This window comes from Apostichopus japonicus, chromosome 2 (assembly GCF_037975245.1).
Source record: "Apostichopus japonicus isolate 1M-3 chromosome 2, ASM3797524v1, whole genome shotgun sequence".
NCBI classification, from domain to species: domain Eukaryota; kingdom Metazoa; phylum Echinodermata; class Holothuroidea; order Aspidochirotida; family Stichopodidae; genus Apostichopus; species Apostichopus japonicus.
In genome coordinates, this window is record NC_092562.1 from 13147501 (window position 1) to 13169215 (window position 21715).

At 37.3% G+C, this 21715-nt stretch overlaps 2 protein-coding genes across 3 annotated transcripts in view; both read left to right on the forward strand.

Moving 5' to 3' along the window:
- Positions 1-15037, forward strand: part of LOC139978653 (uncharacterized) — a 20234-nt gene extending 5197 nt beyond the window's left edge. Inside the window, exons 4-12 of the mRNA XM_071989036.1 lie at positions 1-131; positions 5103-5468; positions 8970-9107; positions 9586-9912; positions 10667-10948; positions 11330-11458; positions 12530-12679; positions 13617-13712; positions 14619-15037. The exon at positions 1-131 is cut by the window's left edge and continues 6 nt beyond it. Of these exons, the coding sequence (XP_071845137.1) occupies positions 1-131; positions 5103-5468; positions 8970-9107; positions 9586-9912; positions 10667-10948; positions 11330-11458; positions 12530-12679; positions 13617-13699 (1606 nt within the window). The 3' untranslated portion in view covers positions 13700-13712; positions 14619-15037. The remainder of the gene's footprint in view (positions 132-5102; positions 5469-8969; positions 9108-9585; positions 9913-10666; positions 10949-11329; positions 11459-12529; positions 12680-13616; positions 13713-14618) is intronic.
- A 2450-nt stretch (positions 15038-17487) lies between these two features.
- LOC139978670 (uncharacterized) overlaps positions 17488-21715 on the forward strand; it is a 56713-nt gene continuing 52485 nt past the window's right edge. Inside the window, exons 1-2 of one of the 2 annotated variants that reach the window (XM_071989077.1) lie at positions 17577-17720; positions 21053-21262. In XM_071989077.1, coding sequence (XP_071845178.1) covers positions 17669-17720; positions 21053-21262 — 262 coding nt within the window. In that variant the 5' untranslated portion in view covers positions 17577-17668. Of the gene's footprint in view, positions 17721-21052; positions 21263-21715 lie in introns of both variants that reach the window. The other variant, XM_071989060.1, reaches the window with a different exon arrangement.

Below are 21715 nucleotides of genomic sequence, written 5' to 3' on the forward strand. Positions count from 1 at the left end.
CATAGTGTGCACTATCTTAAAAACACGAATCTATAACTGCAATGACCTCGCCGGGGATCCAATGCACATGACGGCAATTACTCTGGAGAGACAACCTCGATGCATAGCATGTTACCAAGACGATATAACAGGTAAGCATATATTTTGACCGGTCAGGTATCGATCCCAGGACAGGTCAATTAATATAGGTTTCTAATGCCACAGTCTATGGTAGGCCATACGGGAAATAATTGCTGATATAATGTCCATACGAATTAAAATTATTACCGGTATTAATTCTATTTAATACCGGCATTAATTCTCAGCCAATCACCATGTAGCTTCATATGCCAGTATTAAATAGAATTAATAGGAAATTAAATATAATTAATACGGGCATTATGTACAATTTATACGGGCATTAAATAGAAATAATACGGGCATGGATAGACCAATCACATCAGCGAATTTTGTTACCATGCTCTGAGCTAGTGTAAGCTTTAGTAAGAAGGATTTTATTTGCAGATAGCGCTCTTTATGTAGGATCTCATTGCTTGTTTGGTTTCCTGTTTAGTATTTCTTCTTCGTAATGTTTTGCTTCTCATTTCGTGATCGTTTAAAGTTGAATAGTATTAACTATTATTGTACGTTTGGTCTCTGCGGCTGCACTGTATGTATTGATATAGTTATGTATACTATTAAAACTAAAGATAAGAAAATATTAAATTGTTATGCAATGATTGAGTTGTATTGTAATATTAAAGAACTCACAAAATTATCATGTTCACTTGTATAATGTCAAATGAGTCAATAAAAGAGCTGGAAAAAAAGGGGTACAACGCAATGGCATGCATGACAGACAAAGAACAATTTTTGCATGATTTTCGTCGAGATGCAAACGATACTTGTAGGTTATTGAAAAATGTTGACCCTCAATCCCAGTCCGATGTTTTACCAGTTCGCAATGCTTTGAACTGTCTTGTTAGTCTTCGTAGAGCATTACGCTATTAATTATATCTAATACCCGTATTAATTCTATTTAATACCCATATTAATTTTATTTAATGCCCGTATTAATTATATTTAATTCCCGTATTAATTCTATTTAATACCAGTATTAATTACATTTAATGCCCGTATTAATTCTATTTAATACCGGCATATGAAGCTACATGGTGATAATGCCGGTATTTAATAGAATTAATACCGGTTATAATTTTAATTCGTATGGACATTAAATCAGCAATTATTCCCGTATGGCCTACCATAACCGTCACAAAATAGTGTGAGCTCCAAACGCTGTTGATACCTATTTGGGGAATTTTCGCAAATACAAAGTAAACTAGAACTTCATTTGCTTGCAAATACGCAGTATTGTAGTGCGCGCGGTGTGCTTGCAGTATTAGGAAGAACTTTTCGGTTGTTCATGGTGTGTTTTTTTTATTGGAGGGGGGGGGGGGGCTGGACAACACATCATGGAGTATATTTATGTAGGTACCTAGAAAGTGAGAGATCAGGGCAATAATATGAATTAATATTAAATATGTATGCCTATGTGCCGCTTGAAATGTACACATTTTCTCAGTTATGTGTGTTATAATTAAAGGACATTGGGTACATTCATATGTGAGTGAATGGATGGGAAGGGTATACATATTCATTACCAAAGTTGGCACACCAGATCCTCCCCCCTCTTTTTCATCTCCTCCCCAGCCCCCTTCTCGATACATTCTACTCCTCTCTTTGCTTGCAATCAGATAATGAAATGGATTAATTCTTTACCAAGACATAACATCTATGGCGGGCCATCAGTCTCAAATCGTGGGAGATCGACTAATACCGATTTAAATCGACGTACACCAATTTCCTTCGAGTTATACCAGTTTCCAGCAGCTTAAATTGACTTCTACCGATTTAAATCGACATATACCAGTTTAATTCGACATATCATCGATTTAAATCGACATATACCAGTTTAATTCGATGATATTCGAATTAAATTGGTATATGTCAATTTAAATCGACATATACCAGTTTAATTCGACTAATACCAGTTTAAATCGACATATACCGATTAAAATAAACATAAACCCATTTAAATCGATGATATGTAAAATAAATCGATGATATGTCAATTTAAATCGACATCTACCAGTTTCAATCGATGATATGTCGAATTAAATCTGTAGAAGTCAATTTCCGTGGACTTATACCAGTTTCTAGCAACTCAAATTGACATACACTTAAATCGAAAGGTCATCGGTTTAGCTCATTAACATATTCCAAATCCCGATTACGGTGATGATTCACGTGTGAAGATACATCACGTGCAAACACCTGACACGGCGGGCGAATAATTAAATAGTTCCAAAATTACAAAGCTCGCAAGCTAGCAAGGGTGTTCATCATGATTATGTCAATGGTAATTATGAACAATAAACAATTAAACAGGGGCGTATCCAGGATTTTCCAATAGGGGGGGCGCCAGGCATGAATGATCGCCGTCCTGGGGGATGGGTCTAAGGGGAGGGGTGTACAATTTTTGCTTTCAAAGAAGGGCTGAAATGCAAAATGGTGTCATATGCATGGGCGGCGATCCGTACTTCCGAGTGGGGGGGGGGGAGGGGATATGACCTTGTTGACTATCTAAGCGTAGCGCCACCATGAGTTGGCGCGAAGCGTACAAGAAAATTTTGGGATTAACAAACCCTCTAGATGGCCGGAAACGGCACTTCCCGAGGTTTCCAAGCGGCATATACCCAACTTTAAAATAGGGATGTCATGTCCGAAATATCTCATAATCAGGATCCAAAATACTTTTTTTTTTAATTTCGGGTGTTATTTTGGGAAAATTGCCCCTGTCAATCTTGTTTCAGGCGCAACGTTATAGAATGTTCGAGAGCTCTGTTATATTATTCGATGAAGAAAATGGCCTTATGCAGGCTATTATAGGCCTATACACATGCAATACACAATTACACATAGTTACATTCCTAGGTACCGATTGCTAGGGCATCCAGGTGAAACGTGTATTAAGCATTACCCTGGTTACATGAGATTCTCAGCTGTTCGAGGGAACATGTACGTGTGTAGGCCTACTATAGGGCCTATATGAATACTATGAGCGTGCATATATGTACTATATCAATACCGTGGGCGCAATAATACATTTTGTTGTTATAGGGCCAATGAAGCCTACAGTCAACTATTTTTGCTTTATAAAGACGCTTTATTTGAAAAGATCGCACTGCGTTTATGGTAGGCGAGAAATGAAGCTAAAAAAGAGCCGTACATTAACGAAGATGCATAAATGTAGGCATGAAAATATTCTTATCCCTGGCATTTGGTGGGGGGGGGATATGGTGCATTACATCCCCTCCACCCATTTTCATGGGGGGATATATCCCCCCTCCACCCAGGATCGCCGCCCATGGCCATATGTGATCCATTTTTCGACCTTAATAATAAGCAACATTTCCAGTAAATATGGACACAAAATGCACAATTTAGTATGGCTGGCATGTCATTTAGTGTTTATAGTGATAATACAAATACAATTACCATCTATGTTTCTAAAACTATTATGCCGCCGAACTTCGCCAGAACCTTTTTTTGGCAAACAAAAAATAAAGCATACGGGAGGGGGGGGGGGGTTGAGCGATCACCGACATCTCACATAAAGGTCGTCATCAATTTTTTTTTTTTTTTTTTTTTTTTTTGCTAAACTTTTTTTTTTTTTTTGGTGACGGCCAATAGGGGGGGCGCGCGCCTGTTGCGCCCCCCCCCCTGGATACGCCCCTGATTAAATGCAAAAATAAAAAAATCGGTGTAACAATAAGGCTGAAAAACTGATATGTTAATGACCTGCAATTTTCTCAATGCAAACTGGGCTTGTCTGCTCAAACACGTGGAGCTTTAGTATAGGAATACACATGCAACTGCATAGGCCTACAGTACGTACACATATGCAATAACCTACTCCAGTTACACCATAAACAAAGATGATATTGTTCTGCAGTGAGACCTACTGTAAGGTTACGTTTTACTGTAGCTAAATATATACGGGGGTTTAACAATTACAGTATTCATGCTTACAAATTTATTCAATCTCTGTGCACCTCACTCGTGTGAGGTATGTAGAGTTCAAATATGCTTACAAAGTTCATATGACAACAACGTTGACAAAAAGAATTAAAAAAATAATGCTTACATGTAAAATGGTGGCGCCAGGCCCCAGACGTATAAGAAGAAAAAGAAATGTGGACGGAAATGCGTTACAGGTGGCACAGTAATTACTGAAAGTTCTTTCTTACTGCAAATTTAAAAATTTAAAAATTAAAAATTAAATTTATAAAATTAAAAAAGAAAATTGGGAATTAAAAAAATAATAATACATGTAACCATTTTTGTAGATACTGCACATTTTCACCTGTCGGAATCGTAGTGTGTAACAGCCTTCCAGTAAGTACTGTGCTAACTGTAACACATGTTACCGTGTTGCGAACAAAGCGCTGTAGTTACTGATGCACGGTTGTGGAACATGAACACTAGTTTCTGTACTAGCTAAGAGTATCGGGTTTTTTTTATGACAATGCATAACAACTGAAAACAACAAGAGCAACCGCTGAATATAACGCAATCCAATCAGGATGGACGAAATGGTGATTTACTGGCCCAAAAGTACAACCATGGCGTTTGAATGCAATCAAAAGTGAGTGAATGAAATAGAAAAGCATTTGTTTCGGATGAATATAAGTCGTACGGCTGAATGCAAACAATGTTTATGAATGCAGCGACGGAAAACGAATCATTGAAACAATATCCTTCAGCAAAACTTGGCAGTGGATTGGAACATTCAAAATGTACCACGAAGAAATATTGACTTTAGATAACTACAAGTGGCACTGATGGAATTGGTGCCGAATAAACAATGACTATACAGAAAGCGAAAAAGGTACAGAGAGACGACGAACGAATTACAAATGTTTGTGAAACTGATAGTCGTTTTAGGAGGTCCGAAGTCTTTGTCGAGACCGGTGTTGTGAGCCTTGTTTGTTTTAAATATTAATTTAATTATATATATATGTTTGTGTGTGCGGTTTCTTTATTTTTTCTCATTACAGGAGAAGTTTACATATTTGTCACATTTGACGGTCAAACAAATGTCCAACTACTATACTGGGATGGCACAAATCCAATAACAGTGTCTTCTGTATCAGTATTTACGATGACTAGATTTGCACAGCAGGCTGCACGAGTTTATTGTGTCGATGTTGCAGATGACTACGTGTATTTCCTTATCGCTACCGACCCAGGTAGCGATAATACACAATATGAATTATCCAGGTACCCGATAGGACCTTGGTTAGATGGTTCACAAAATGGACGAGATGGCATAGAACCGTTGGGACCGGAGGGAAGCGACGGTGACCTCTCTGGTTGCGTAAATGGATTGTCTGTGTGTGGCTCAGCCTGTCAAGCTCCATGTGGTACGTTATCTATTATTGCTTAGCGCGGTGGTTTCTAATCTAGGCGTAATTTACGCCCGGGTGGGGGTAATGATCAGATGTTTTGAAGGGGTGGGATATAGACGGTTGGGGATGGGGTAAGGTCACTGCTTCTGACAGAAAAAAACTATGAACGTAGAAATTGGAGTGAGCGCCATTGATTATGACTGTTTGTATTTTGGTTTTTGAATTACGAAATATATATAAACTGCTATTGTGCGACTTTTGGCGAACGAAATACCATGCAAATAAGTGCAACCTCCCGATAGATTTCGTCCAAAGCACGATGTTACTTGTGTGCCATGAAGTGAAGTGTACTGTTAACTTACTAAAAGTTAATACACTCCTACAAGAGGAAACTAAAATGAACCGTTTTTCCAACCATGTTAGTAATGGCCGTTTCATAATGATAGGACATACGTGGGTTAATAGAACATGAAAGAGATATCCTTGTGGCTAGCAATGCCAAGAATGGTAGCGAACTACTGTGGTAGGCACGATCATTATGACAAATCCTTGGTAAATCATAAACTGGCAACAAATTGAACTTACGCTACCAACGAGCAAACGCGTTAAGATAAAGCCATGGGTCCATTTGTTTTGTCATTTCGAAATTCCAAGTATTAATTTCAAGTACCGGTTATGTTTGCGAAGTTTGCGTACCTGTAGTCGTGCTGACGACGTACTATTAATGTGTACGACCACGTTAGTTCCATCAAATCGTCACAAGAATATGTCCAAAGCCTAAATACAAGTAAGTGGTGTTAGAAATAAATGAAATCAAATCAAGTCAGATGGCCGAAAGCTTCTACATAGATCTATTCTACCGGGTAGATTAGAAGCCGTGTATAAGAAGCCGTGTTGATCATAAAAAACTTCTTAGTTAGTGACACGTTTTAAAGGTGAGTATAGCCATAAAGGTTTTATATGATTAGTTATCGTATGCGGCGACATGTCACTATTGTGGAAACCGGAACATGCAATGACATAATTTCTGCTGATCTTTTTAAACAACTGACGTAGGCGGAGTTATTAGCGCGTCGCCCCCCAACCAATTATTTTTGTGAAAATTCGGGCAATATGCTGAGAATTTTTCGGGCACCTACTGGAAGAAGAATAATTTGCAGTGTGTTTTTTTTTTCTTTTTTGGTGAAAATTCGGCAATATGCAGAGAATTTTTCGGGCATCTACTGAAAAATAATAATTTGCAATGTGTTTTTCAATTTTTTGGTGAAAATTTTGGCAATATGCTGAGAATTTTTCGAGCACCTACTGAAAGAAGAAGAATTTGCAATGTGTTTTTCAATTTTTGGGTGAAAATTCGGGCAATATATGCTGAGAATTTTTTCGGGCACCTACTGAAAGAATAATAATTTGCAGTGTGTTTTTCAATTTTTTTTGTGAAAATTTTGGCAATATACTTAGAATTTTTCGGGCACCTACCAGTGGCGGAGCGTCCATACAATCAGAGGGGGCCGATGAACCCCCCCCGACGGACTCAAATGGACTGCTGGCGCCCTTTTCAGCTTTTTACCACTTTCTAGTTATTCGCGATTATTGACTTTTTTTATTGCGCTCTGAAATACCTATTGACATTTGTCACATTTTGTTTGGTGCAATTTTCTGAGAAATGGCGATGACACCTATTTATTCTTCGTTTATCTGCAAAATAGCTAGGCCTGGGAAGGGTAATTTCCGGCGATCTAGGGAGTATCTTTACTCCAAAAATGTTTGTACGCTCCGCGCCAATTACCGGTGGTGGCGCTCCGCTTAGATAGTGTCGAAAGCGCCCCTACAGAGCATTCTCTCCCCCCTGACCAATACCCCTAGCTACGCCACTGGCACCTACTGAAAAGAAGAAGAATTTACAACGTGTTTTTCAATAGTTAAACTTATATTATGATCATTATTGTTGTAACGACTTCCCCAATAATTATTACCAATATGGAAGGGTAATAACACGAAAGGTTTAATGTTATTGGCATGTGATGTAATAAGCGATGAATGCCTATATGATATGCACATTGATATGTGGAACGCGCGCGGAGCGCGCGAAAAATTTTGGTTATATTTTTCGGGCAAGTCGTTACAGCCCCCCCAAATCAAATGAGGCTCCTACGCCTATGATAGCCATAAAGGTTTTATATGATTAGTTATTGTAGGCGGCGACATGTCACTATTGTGGAAACCGGAACATGCAATGACATAATTTCTGCTGATCTTGTTAAACAACTGACGTAGGCGGAGTTATTAGCGCGTCGTCTGAATTTGTGTCTCTTTTATTTTTAAAGAAGGTTCTCTTTTTAAGAATCCTAACTGTTAAAGTCCCAATGCATGTTTGCTGATGAATTTCGGAAATTAAACTTCCGAAGTAGATTAAATCTTTCTCATTCTAAATGCACACTGACCAGGTGGTTTTAATGGAGAAAAGCTGTCGAAATCGAACGAAAGAAATTTATATTCTGTTGCCCTTATGGCGCGAGCGATTTACCGTAAAATCACTGCGACTGCGTATGTCAGCATGTTCATTACACAAATGTAACAAAATAGTGTACACATTCGGCCCGATCAAAAATTTAATGCAGTCCTATCATCCACCTATTACAATTCCACGGAGGAAACGTCTGAAAACACCTGTTTATTCATTGCAATGGAAGGAAATGACACCATTTCGCAAGCTACATCGGTAATACCGAGAGAAAGTTATTATTCAAGAGAACGGACCTAAGACAGGGTAGCCACGAAAGTGAAAGAAGTCCTAGGCCTCACGGTCGTTACAAACAAAATAAAATGATTGGCGCATGATCTGTTGGGTGGGCCTTGTATATTGTGATTGAAGTTTGCAAAATCAAAGGACTCGTAAAAAATTGGCGAATTTTATTCAGCTCAATTTTTTTTTATAAAAATAGTGAATATTAATATGAAAATTGCATAGAACGTTGTCACTTTCACTGAGAATTTGGTAGACAAGTACTGAGAATTTAATCAATTTAATGTAAAAGCCATACCTTGCACAGTATCGTTGTTCAGATGAATCATATAACGACGGACTGACGTCTCGATGTTAACGTTCTAATTCCAGGCTCAGTAACGCCGATGATATGCATTTACGTGTAACCGAGCTGCAATTTACAAGGGAATTGATACGATTCCTTAGAAGGTGGCGTACGTTTTGGTAGTATACCACCTTTTGTCGTAGCACATGTCCAAATATCGTTTATTGGATAGATGGCTTTTGGGTTTCATAGAGGTTCACAGAATGGAAACAAGATGTGATATCGTGCGTTCCACTCACAGCAACGATGGGACATTTAAAAGTCGCATGTGTGTATACCTTCAAAATACCGCTACCATGTAACGCGTCAAATGCTATTAAAATATGACAAAGATGAATGTCTGGAACTACAAAATCTACATAATGTTAAAAGTCTTTTCATATTTTTGTCTCCTCCATGGCGATGTAAATATTTCTGTTACTATTAGATTCCGCGGCATGCGGATGCAGTGCAGGTCCCCCTGTATGTGGCTTCTGTTTCGACGATGCGGGCGGTGGTACATGTCAATGCGAGAACTCTGCAACACCGAACTGTGCTGATCCTGACCTTGCAGGCGAATGTCGGGGTAAGTATATAGTCCTATCTATTGTTGAAGGATGAACTTTAGGCACAACGTTGACATCCTTCTTATTAACCAAGACCATTACGAAGTACTACTACTAACACTATTACTTTGAATTTCTTGCAATGACCCTTCCATGAAACTGAAGCACATTAATTAAAGTGGCTGGCCTACTTAGTCTAACGCAAATCAGGAAACTTTCACAGATTCAACACAAAGTAAATTAGGGTAATATTGGGGTTATAGGGACTTATTGTTTACAATAAGTTAACAAACCGTCAGGGACGAATGCTGTTGATACTTTAAACAGACAGGATTATATATATATATATATATATATATATATATATATATATATATATATATATATATAGGCCTACATATATATATATATATATATATATATATATATATATATATATATATATATATATATATATATATATATATTATTTTTATCCTTCGTCTTTGAACAAAATAGTCGCAATACCACGTATCGATGCCTGCTGCTTGGTTAAAAACCCTCTTGCACTGCGACGAAGTGGAGGTGATGTATGTGTGGTGGGTGTTACGACAGTAGCAGGAACCATCGAAGTTGACAGAGCGGCGCGTACAGGACGATGGCTTAAACTCCCCATACATACTGTAAAGAGCAATGCTGTCTCGTCTCCTTATTATGATGGTTTCTCTGCGGCGGTGCCACCTAAAGCAAGAGGGAGACGCTTCGGGGTTTACCGAGCTTATTTTGATCCAGATGATGACAGTAAACTGGAAGAGTGGATACCATGCATTGCAACCGAAAACAGTGGTATGTGTTATAATAATTTACGTTCAAGTTGCTATGTTGTTCCTGTAAAAATAAAGGAATGTATCATATATATATATATATGCCAATGGTTTCCCAGTCAATGAAATGGTCATATTTTTGTAGATGTTTGCGTGAGCTGTTATCCACCTTTATCCCTATCAGAACTAGGACTTGTTTGTCTCGATACTTTCGGGACTTTGACGATATTATTATAAACCACGACTACAATGGGGAGGGGGAAGGGCGAGTGGGGGAGGTGGGGAAAGGCCAATGCTAATCTAACCCCTCGGTTCTAACCCTTCCCGCACTCCTTTTCGTCAGGTATATCGGTCAGGGGTATAAAAGTGGGGAGAGGGGGCGAACAGTTTGGAAGCAAAAATGCACCTGTAAAAAGTGTACTTCACGGGATATTTAGGATGTTACTGACCACGTTCTACCCCCACCCCTCCCTCCTTCACCCTCACATCCACACCCACGAGTCAGAAGTGGACCAAACTTTTATTTATGAAGAAGAAATGCATGAAATTAAAAATAGTGACAAACCTTTAATGCCATGTATCATATATATATATATATATATATATATATATATATATATATATATATATATATATATATATATATATATATATATATATATATATATATATATAATACATGGCATTAAAGGTTTGTGATAAATTGTCAATAAGCAAAATTCATAAATTTGCTCTCAGTATCCGTTGTTATTTTTTGTTTGTTTTCTTCCTTGAAGGATTCGTCAACACACTTCATACATACACCATAAGTCAAAACACAAGCGTATCCCTCGGAGCTGAGTTATCCACAAACCTGGTTAGATTTGAACCATCTCTCAGATGGCGTTGCACAACCTTCGGCGGACATGTTCCAAACGCTCCTGTGCCAGTCCCATCATGCGATGGGAAGCTATACTGTCCAGTGTCTGGTAGCGAACAATCCGATAGTATCTATGAAGTTTATCGTCCAGGGAGAGAGAAGCTGACATGGCATCCACTCTTTTATCTCTTTGTTAGAAGTAAGTTCCTACAAAATGTCGGTATGTTATCGTTTCTGATATTCTTATTGACCCCTTCCAAACACCAACCCCATTCCCTGCCTGACCCTTTCCCACTACCCTTTCGCCCAGTTTGTACAGTTATTGCCGAGGATAAACAATGGCTGGATATTTGTCACCAAGGTGGATACGTCATATCAGCACAGCCGTTTTTCATACAGTTAAAGCCTACGACTTTTAAAGCTTCCGTGAGAACACAGCCAAGACCCACGCATCTAGATATTGCAGCGCTGTAATGATTGATCAGGTCCACACATATTGTGTGCTATATACTACTTGTCGTTGTTAGAGTTAAATGTTCACCAATACCACAAAACGCCCTTCTCATTTATATCCATACAGGTTGTGATGATGGATTGTTTGGTGCTGACTGTGCTCTCACATGTGGTACGTGTGTAAATGGTGTTTGTGATGACGTCAACGGACTTTGTAATTGCTACCCAGGATTTACTGGAGATGAATGCGACGAGGGTAAGAGCCTCTTATCCAAATTTGATAATAATGTTGTAATAACCAAACATTAGAATGCTGTCCGCTATTTTTATCCTTCGAGTATCTTTTAGCCAACCACTTGTTCCCAAAGAATAATAACCTTTTATAGTTAAGGTTTGTGCAGAAACCAAAAGTAACCGGTTCATAATGAACTTTGCTGAAACCTAATTGGAAATAAGTCCATTAGTTAAACGTTGCTTTTCTATATGTGTGATATATGAAACATGAACACGTGACTGATTAGGTTGGTTAATTACAATCTTACTAATTGGAATTTAGAGGAACAATCGATGTAGGTTGTCAGACATAATTACATAATTGTAAGAAGTTATGTTTAGCAATAAACCGTCAGTTGCCAACTATATTGCTGTATTAAAAGGAAACTTGTCTGACTATTTTAATCTTAGACTGTATTGATTGGTTACTGATTGATTGATAGAATGATTGAATAATTGATGGATTGTTTGATGGATAGCAGGATGACTTTATGGATTTATAGTTGGATGGATGTGTGGATGGTTGGATAAATTCACGGCTCGATTGATTGATTGATGGACGGATTAATTGATGATCGATGAATTGAATGATATTGCACTTGATTCTTTGTGTTATCACTGGACAGATGGATGTCTTGATGGATTGACTGTGAATGAAAGTGTTTGATTGATTTGACTATTTAATTGATGGATGGATGGATGGATGAATTTCTGGATTGATTGACAGATGGGTGGCTTGAATGACTGACTGCGATTAATTTACTGCACTTTATTTATGATTGATTGAACGATCGATATGTTGCTTGATTGGTTGAAGGATTTAATTGATTGACAGATGGTTTGATTGATTTACTGCAGTTATTTGAATGCACTTGATTGATGGATGGATGGATGTATGATTTGATTCATTGATTGACTGATGGATCGATTGATTGACTGACGAATTTGTTTGCTTCTTTGCTTATTGTTTTCTGTCTATGTTATCAAACCGTGTTCATCGTTGTGTTATTCATGACATTCAATATCCCTTTCCTATTTTCTTCCTTCTATTTAGCTTGCGCTGCAGGCCAAATCGGGAAAGGTTGTACATACGCGTGCAGTGATGTATTTCCAGGGAGTGATTGCAGTAACATTTTGATCTGTAACCCCGGCAAGGTCGGGTGTAAATGTTATCCAGGATTACAAGCTCCTGATTGCATTAAGCGTAAGTCTTAAAATCTTATAAAGCAGAGACTGGAGCAGTGCAGGCAAATGTGTCATTCCCCCTTCCACCAATGTGTCACCCCCCCAATGTGTCACCCCCCCCCCCAACGTATACCGGTACTAAATCGTTGAGGCTTTTTCTTTCTTAGAGGGTAACATAATATTTTAGATTTTTAGAAAATGCAAGGCGCATTTCAATATTTCCCTTGTCAACGATAACCTGTCAAACATAGAAACAGTCCTTCCATATGGCAGCAGCTGAACAGCGCCCTGACAGTTGATCTCACAGGTCCCCACCTTTACACCTGGGTGAAGAGAGGCAATGGAAATAAAGTGCGTCGCCCAAGGACACAACTTGATGATCTGGCCAGGACTCGAACCTGCAAACCTTAGATCACAAATCGACTGCGTTAACCACTTGACCGCAACACTCTCTCAAATACCTCCTTCATACGACTCCTCCTTCACCATAATATTTTTTTTTCTGTTGTATAATAATGATAATACATTGCAAGAGGTTGAAACCAAATCATGGAATACATCGTTGTATAATAATGCAAGGTACTTAGACAAATTCGATCGACAGGATATCTGTCATAATTTTTTTTGTCTACAACATAACGATTCGCTTAATGGCATGGTATATGCGTCTGAACCAACTTGTACCCAAAATTCTCGGTCGTTATAGGTATCACAATACACTTATTATGAAAAGGATGGGATATACGAAAAACACTACCATCTCAAATAACAAAATAAGTGCAGTCTAATACCGATACTGTTTGTTTTTTTGGGTATTTATTATTGGTATTTATTTCTTTTTACATCAAACAAGGAAATGTTGTACATTGTGAGACAGTGTTACTCTACAGAACTGTAAATAGAAACACTACAGATAACAGCGTTTTCAATCTTGTTTCATATCGTTTTCCTTTTAGCTTGTGACGCAGGATATTGGGGTTCTAATTGCCAGAGCACTTGTACTGATCCTTGCGATCCCCGTACGGGGGTGCCAATGTAGTCGCCATGTTAGGGTAAGACTTCTACATTTTGTTTCGCATACATGGTTGTTTTCGACAGATCAAGTGCGATTTCCACTTCGACAGTGTATGCATGGATACTATGATCTCTTGCATCACTGCTACGTCACTGGTCATAAATCTCATCTAGATCGTGGTAAGGATATGTACGTCAATGACGTCACATCGCTGGTTACAGACTCCGGATCAGTGATGCAGCAGGACTACGTCTATATCAATCTTGTATTATTCGATTGGTAGAAACAGATTAGAAGACAGAAGGTTTAACCGTTAATATTGGTCTATATATGTCATAAAGAACATCAAAGGTTTACAAAGCTGCTAAAACACGATGATTTAAAAGCTAGACTTTGTCATCTCTGGATAGGATGAAGATTATTATCTGTTTTAGATATAAATATAAATATAAATGTATATATATATATATATTTATATATATATATATATATATATACATATATATATATATATATTAATTGATATATATATATGTATATATATATTTATTGATATATATATATATATAGATATATATATATATATATATAAATATATATATATATATGTATATATATATATATATATATATATATATATCAATTAATATATATATATATATATATATATATATATAAATAATAGTTTATGAAACCTTTTACTTTGGGTGGGTTTTACAGAAAACTGTGAGAAAGGAGGCGGGGGGGGGGGGTTGATTCCCCTGGGTCACTATACATCCCTGACCATCCCTGCTCTATATCCATCATAAAATACTACTTTTAGTAGAGGGTACATCGGTCCAAATTCGGAAATGTTTCCATTTTACCTATACAGATTTGTTGGTGATAGATACGCTATTTGGTAACAATGCCTTTCTCTGCTTCTCTCTCTATTTTAATTTAGACCAAATCGAACCGACTTGTGACCGTTCAACGATTACCATGATAACCGGATTTGACTGCGATTTCTGACCGAATATTTGTATTCGTATAAAGTAACTAAGGGTGTCGGTTATTATGTTTTAAAAAGTACAACTATAATCGGAGTTTCACGTGTATTTTTTTTTTTTTTTTTTATATTTCAATATTTCAAAACGATATTATTTTATTCGAAATGTTTAAGATTTGTTTAATTTCTTCATTTGTTGTGATTAATTTCAAAGACCTGGCAGATTTTGGAAGAACGTATCGCTTAGAACACCCACAAATGGCAAACTGATTGGAAACGGCATTTCATTTTTATTACTTCTTTATACAACTTTATTTGGTGGAGGATCGTTGTTTGCTTGACCTATTTTTAAAGATATATTAACAGCAAGTTAATCACCAAAATGTTGTTGTTTTTACCCACTTTCTTCTTTGAAACTGTTTTACACAGGGTATACAAACCGTACCAGAAAATCGTATCAGAAAATCCTATTCTACAAACTTCCCCTTCCACTCCATCTATGATAACAAAAGAGAGAAGAAAACAGAAACAGTCAGAATACAAACATAAGAGACTTAATTTGTTAAGTTACCTACAATACTGACTTGAAGGCTACTCAAAGTCTTACATGAAGTAATATTATATTAGCTAGCTCGAAAGCCATGTCAACATCAGTTTTCAATGCATACCTTGTTTGGTTGTATCTGTAAGATTATTCACAAGAATTTCAGCATCACTGCTTTTATCATTGTGTCTTGTATTTCAACAAGAGGAGTGCCATAAAAAATAATAACCTTCGAGATATTTGTCCCACCCCCCCAAAAAAAAACAACAACAAAACTGTTCACGATTCCACTTTGGTTATAGTCCCAACTGAATTTCTATAACTGAAGTGAAAATATTTAAAACCTACCACAAATCTTGACCGTTCGTATCTAGCAAGATAATTGCCTTGCCACAGCTATTTCATTTTGCATTATTACCCAAACCACAAACACACCACACCACAACACACTACATCACAGTACAACACCACAAACACAACCACAACCAAACTGCAAACAAAAACAGATCGAGCCGTGTTTTTTTTTTTTTTGGTAGGTGCATGTACAAGGACGTCACGTGATATAAAATGTCTAACTTGGTCGACATCCTCATCGAGTCCTGGCAGCAATTATGTTTTCCGCCCATCATTTTGAATTCCTTTGTGTTTCTTAAGTATATAGTATATGCAAAAGAGAGTATTCTTTCATTTATCCCATAATTTCTCGGGGCCATCCACATTTCCCGGACTCTATCAGTGTTGACCTCATGGTTCCTGCACAACTGCAGCTCGACTGCACCTGGCACCTGTTTGGGTCACACATTTTATACCTCATTTATACCATACAATTCCTACGTTTTAGGTGGAGAGCAATCGAACATATACCTTCTCTACGTGGTTCAGCTTAATGGACAGTTGAAAGATCTTTACTATTAATATAACACGTTCACGGGTTGAGGAATACTCCTTTAAACATCTTAACTCAATGGACTGCTTCGTCTAGCACTCTAACTATTAGGTCTTCAGATACAATACAAAACTCAGTAGCTAGGGAAATATATATTTTATGGTCTCAAAATAACATGTTTACAATGAAGTACCAGTAGATCAGGAACAATTGATACATCCAGAGATGGCTTTGTTGTTTTGAGTTGATTCGTTATAGAATTAAAAAACAACGACGAACATACAATGGCTTAACATTAACATTGAGGCTTGCACTCGTGATTCACGGACGTCATCAGCAGATAGGCCTGAGCTTCCGAGAGATTTAGCCCATTTTGAAAAGTGTATATCTCGAAACCTAGAACACATAGCCAAGTGAGACACGCATTATTACTAGCAATTAATAGTTTTTTCCTTCTTGTCACATGAAGTCTAATGTTCTGTACAAAGCCATCTTCCAATACTTTCCTTGCTTGACGTTCTTTTAGAGGGGTAGAGTAAGGGGGGTGGGCGGGGAATGGGAACAGTGGCGGAGCGTCCATACAGTCAGAGGGGCGGATTCCCCCCTGACGGACTCAAATGGACTGATGGCGCCCCTTTCAGGTTTTTACCACTTTTTACTTATTCGCGATTATTGACTTTTTATTGCACTCTCAAATACCTATTGACATTTGTCACCTATTTATACTTCGTTTATCTGCAAATGAGCAAGGCCTGGAAAGGGTCATTTCCGGCGATCTAGGGAGTATCTTTACTCAACAAAAATCTGTACGTTCCGCGCCAACCTGTGGTGGCGCTCCACTTAGATAGTGTCGAGAGCGCCCCTGCAGACCATTCTCGCCCCCTGATCAATACCCATAGCTCTGCCACTGAATGGGAAGGAGGAGTGGGAGGGGAGTGGGAAAGGGGTGATCTTTCATATGTGACCTTCTGTGTTAGTTATACCTGTTGGGATTCTTTGCGCATTCCCCGTTTTCAACATTTCTTTCATTTCGGTTTACCCAATGAAGCATATACAAACTGTTTGATATCCAAAATGTATAAGGTAAGCTTGTATTGAAACGACTGGAATTTATTGTGTCGTGAACTATTTGACTAGTCTACCTTTACTCCTGACAAGGAGGGGGGGGGGGGGGTCTGCAATGAACAGGGTGTTTTTCCACTCGAAAATTTGGTTTAACTTGAACAGTCAACGCATCACTAATCATTAAAAGGCTTAAAAATGCTTTGTCAGAGTGTAATTTATTGATGCCCAGTAATCCGTGTAGTATAACATAAAGCCAAATTGTATGATGAATGGTTGTACGAATGCTTTTATACTAGCACACAATAAAAATTGTAAGACAAAAAAAAACGTTGGGCATAATGACGTTACCCATGCGGCTTGTGACCTCAGTACAAAGCTCCGCCCATCTCGATTACCGATCAATTTATATAGTGGTCCTTTAGATATGAAATATTATTCTCACTTACATATCGGGGAAGGTACCACTTCTAAGCTCCCCATCATTTGCAGACTAGGAAAAAGGTCTCCGCTATGGCTACCTTAAGCCTAGTACTAGTTTTTGTTTTCATTGCAGGGATATCGGGTAAGTTTTATCCATTTTGACTATTGTTTTCTTTTCTTCATTACTAATATTAGTATTATTATTATCATTAAGATTATTACTAGTGTTCAAATGTTGTTAGATATTTACAAAAATCAAAAACCTGTTGGCAAGGTATCGATCCCCCATGCAGCCCCTCTAAAAATACTGATATTTGTTGTAAAGTTGCTCTTTCCTTTTCATTTCATCTTACTGCTAAATACTTGACATTGTTCGGTCTTTTTTAACTATAGGCTATACGAAAACGCAAGTTTGGTCATTTAAAGAAAACTGAAAGAACACCCCCCCCCCCAAAGAAAAAAAAATGGAATCAGCTGACATTTATCGATATAATTTGAGTGAAATTATTTAAATTTATCCCCCATTTAGCAAGGTTTGTATACATCATCTTGTCTCAGCTATTAAGTGGTAGGCATATGAGCAGTCTTGCATCGAGTACCCGAGTACGTACTCTAAACTCCATCGCCTTCATAAATTTGTACTCCATAGACATTTTGGAATCTAGTAGAGATACACGTCATGGAACTCGAACTTAGATACTTTGTAATCATACTCATAACAAAGGTAAATATCTACTTTGTACTCATACTCATAAGAAAGGTACAAATCTTTTTTGTACTCATACTCATAAGAAAGATACAAATCTACGTTGTACTCATACTCATAAGCATAGGCGTAGGAGGCGGGAGGTGGGGGGGGGGGCTGCAGCCCCCAACCAACTTTTTTTGTGAATTTTCGGGCAATATGCTGAGAATCTTTCGGGCACCTACTGATAGAAGAATAATTTGCAGTGTGTTTTTCAGATTTTTGGTGAAAATTCGGCAATATGCTGAGAATTTTCCGGGCACCTATTGAAAGAATAATAATTAGCAGTGTGTTTTTCAAATTTTTGGTGAAAATGCGCTTTGTTCTATGAGGCTCCATCGCCCGCAGGTTGGGTTACTGAGTCTGTTGCGATTTATTCTGCTGTCTAATCCCGCCCGGACAGATGCATCGCGCGTAGTGCGCTATAAAATTTTAATTACATTACATTACACGTAGAAGTGTAGTGCAACGTTCAATTGCAAAGCCATCAACTGATTTAGTAGAATGGTATAGTTGGTAGTTACCGTCCGAAAGATATGACCTTTCTTTACTCATATCTTTACTCAGAGATATACTTGAAATGAAAGGGGAATAAATGCTATTACTTTCGGCTTTCAGCACAACATACTTATAGTTATTCATGTCGTGTATCCTGTTTCAAATTTTTGTCCACTTTGCATCCATGTTATCGAAGTTTGGAAAAGATATACAGTTAATTTTTATCAAATTGATTACTGAAGAAAGGACAAAGACCGACACATATTTTAGCAAAAAAAAGAAAAATAGCCTTACAGCATTGCGACAAGTAGCCCCTGAAGAATATCCCGATAATATAGAAGAGACAGTTCCTATAAAGTTTATGTATTTACCAACACAGACGTTTTACAGTAGAAAAGTTGTATTGCTCACATTTTATTGAGTATGATAATTTCAACCTGCATCGAGAGGACACAAAATCTGTTACACAGATATAAAACAAAATTAGAGTAAAGAGTAATGAGATCAGCTGATAATTTGTTGTTTGTATGCGTAGCTACACAATGCAAATCGCTTGGAACTTATCTTATCAAATTTATATTTTCAAAGCAGTTTTACAGAATTAAAACAGACAAACGAAGCCTATAGTCGAATAACGGAGAGCAATGATATGGATAAGTGAAGCTTCATACAAGCACCCATTGTAGAATTAGCTTTGAACAAGAACCACAATATAAGAGGCATGTTAAAAGGGCATTATGAATCTGACATTAATTGAAATAGATGGTTCCAGTGGTAGAGGAAGGGTAATAACTTTCTAGATGTTGTGCAAGATTGCGTTTAACATCAGCATGATACTTTCCCTATTAGGGGGATAACATCCTGGATCTTGTCCTGAGTTCTGATCCAAGCAATTTTGTTGATTTGACTGGTCTATGAAAACTAGGAACTAAAGCGATCATGATATACTAGCTTTTGATGATGATATTATAGTTACCGATAGTCAGGATCTTGCAGATCTTTTGAACAACTTTATTGTGTCGGTTTTTACAAGGGAAGATATGAATAGTATTCCTGATTTTCAGGGGGAAGTGATGGTCCTAAACTGGATACGGTCTTATTTTAGGATGAGGTTGTCTTAAAGGAGCTGCTTTGTCTAAATGTTTCTAAAGCTTGTGGACCTGATGCAATCCATCCGTATATGTTAAAGACTTTTGCACACCATTTCTGCGTTCCGCTCTCATTGAATGAATGTTATGTTCCTCAAGACTGGAGAAGGTCCAGAGGAGGGCTACTAGGATGATTAGTTCCGTAAATGGTGTTCCTTATTATAGGCGGTTACAAATCATGAATCTCACCACACTGGAGCTTAGGAGGTTACGTGGTGACTTGATTCAGGTTTTCAAGATGGTGTGTATGGTTTTCGAAATTTATCTTTAACTGACATTTTCATGTTTGCTAATAGTAGTTGTACCAGACTTCATTGTTTTACACTCCAAAAGACACAAAGTAGGATTAATATTCGGCATAACTTTTTTTCTAATAGGGTTGTGAATGAGTGGAACGGTTTCCCTGAGAACGTTTTACTTGCAAGTAGTGTGAATGGAGTTTAGAATGCTTTGGACAAGCACTCGAAGCATTGTTATCGGGTCTGAGTGTTTGTGTCTTCAGTTGTTTCTTCTCTCCTATAGGGTCCCTGATGGAGACTTGAGTGTCCCACCTGATTCTTTTTTCTACTTTACTAAACTAAACTAAGTCAATTGGTTCGTAAGACATTTTTACAAAAGCTTGTCTACTTGAGGTAAGAAAGCAATTAATATCCACTATATATATATATATATATTTATATATATATATATATATATATATATATATTTACAAAAGCTTGTCTACTTGAGGTAAGAAAGCAATTAATAGCCAATATATATATATATATATATATATATATATATATATATATATATATATATATATATATATATAAATATATATATATATACATATACATATATATATATATATATATATATATATATGTTTGTGTGTGCGTGCGTGCGTGCGTGTATGTACTATGCTATGCAATAAACTATAGGCCTATGTACCATGCCGTCACATTATATATGACTCACGTTCAAAATATTCTACTAATATCTGTAGCTCTCTCAGCCACATTTTAAAATTTACTGATTGGTTTTGGGCTATTAATTTCTCACATGTTGTCATATACTGTCCTCTCTTTTTTTATACCGTAGGTCAACCCACTCCTCCACCATCCATTATTTACTACGATGTTGGGACAGATATCTACACCAGGGATTCAAATGGACTTTCGACTCTCTCAATTGGAGATTCAGAAGATAGAAAATCTTGTTTTGACGGAACCGACTTCTACTACACCGAAGGGAATTCTATTTTCAAGAGTCCGGATCCTACGGCCATCTATACAGCTCCGGCTGGACAAAGTAAATCACCCACACCCAGCTCCTTTGTTTTTTTTTAGTGTGTGTGTGTGTGCTTTCTTTCCAATCTTTCTAATGAGATTGATGTCGTTTCTATGTACGAGTTTGTGTATAATTCCGCAATTCTTCCTGAAAGATTAGTAAAATGTATATAAATTGATGTCTGTGTGAAACGTTTTGAAATGATGATGATGATGATGATGATGATGATGATGATGATGATGATGATGATGATGATGATGATGATGATGATGATGATGATGATGATGATGATGATGATGATGATGATGATGATGATGATGATGATGATGATGATGATGATGATGATGATGATGATGATGATGATGATGATGATGATGATGATGATCATGATGATGATCATGATCATGATGATCATGATCATGATGATCATGATGATGATGATCATGATCATGATGATCATGATCATCTGGATTT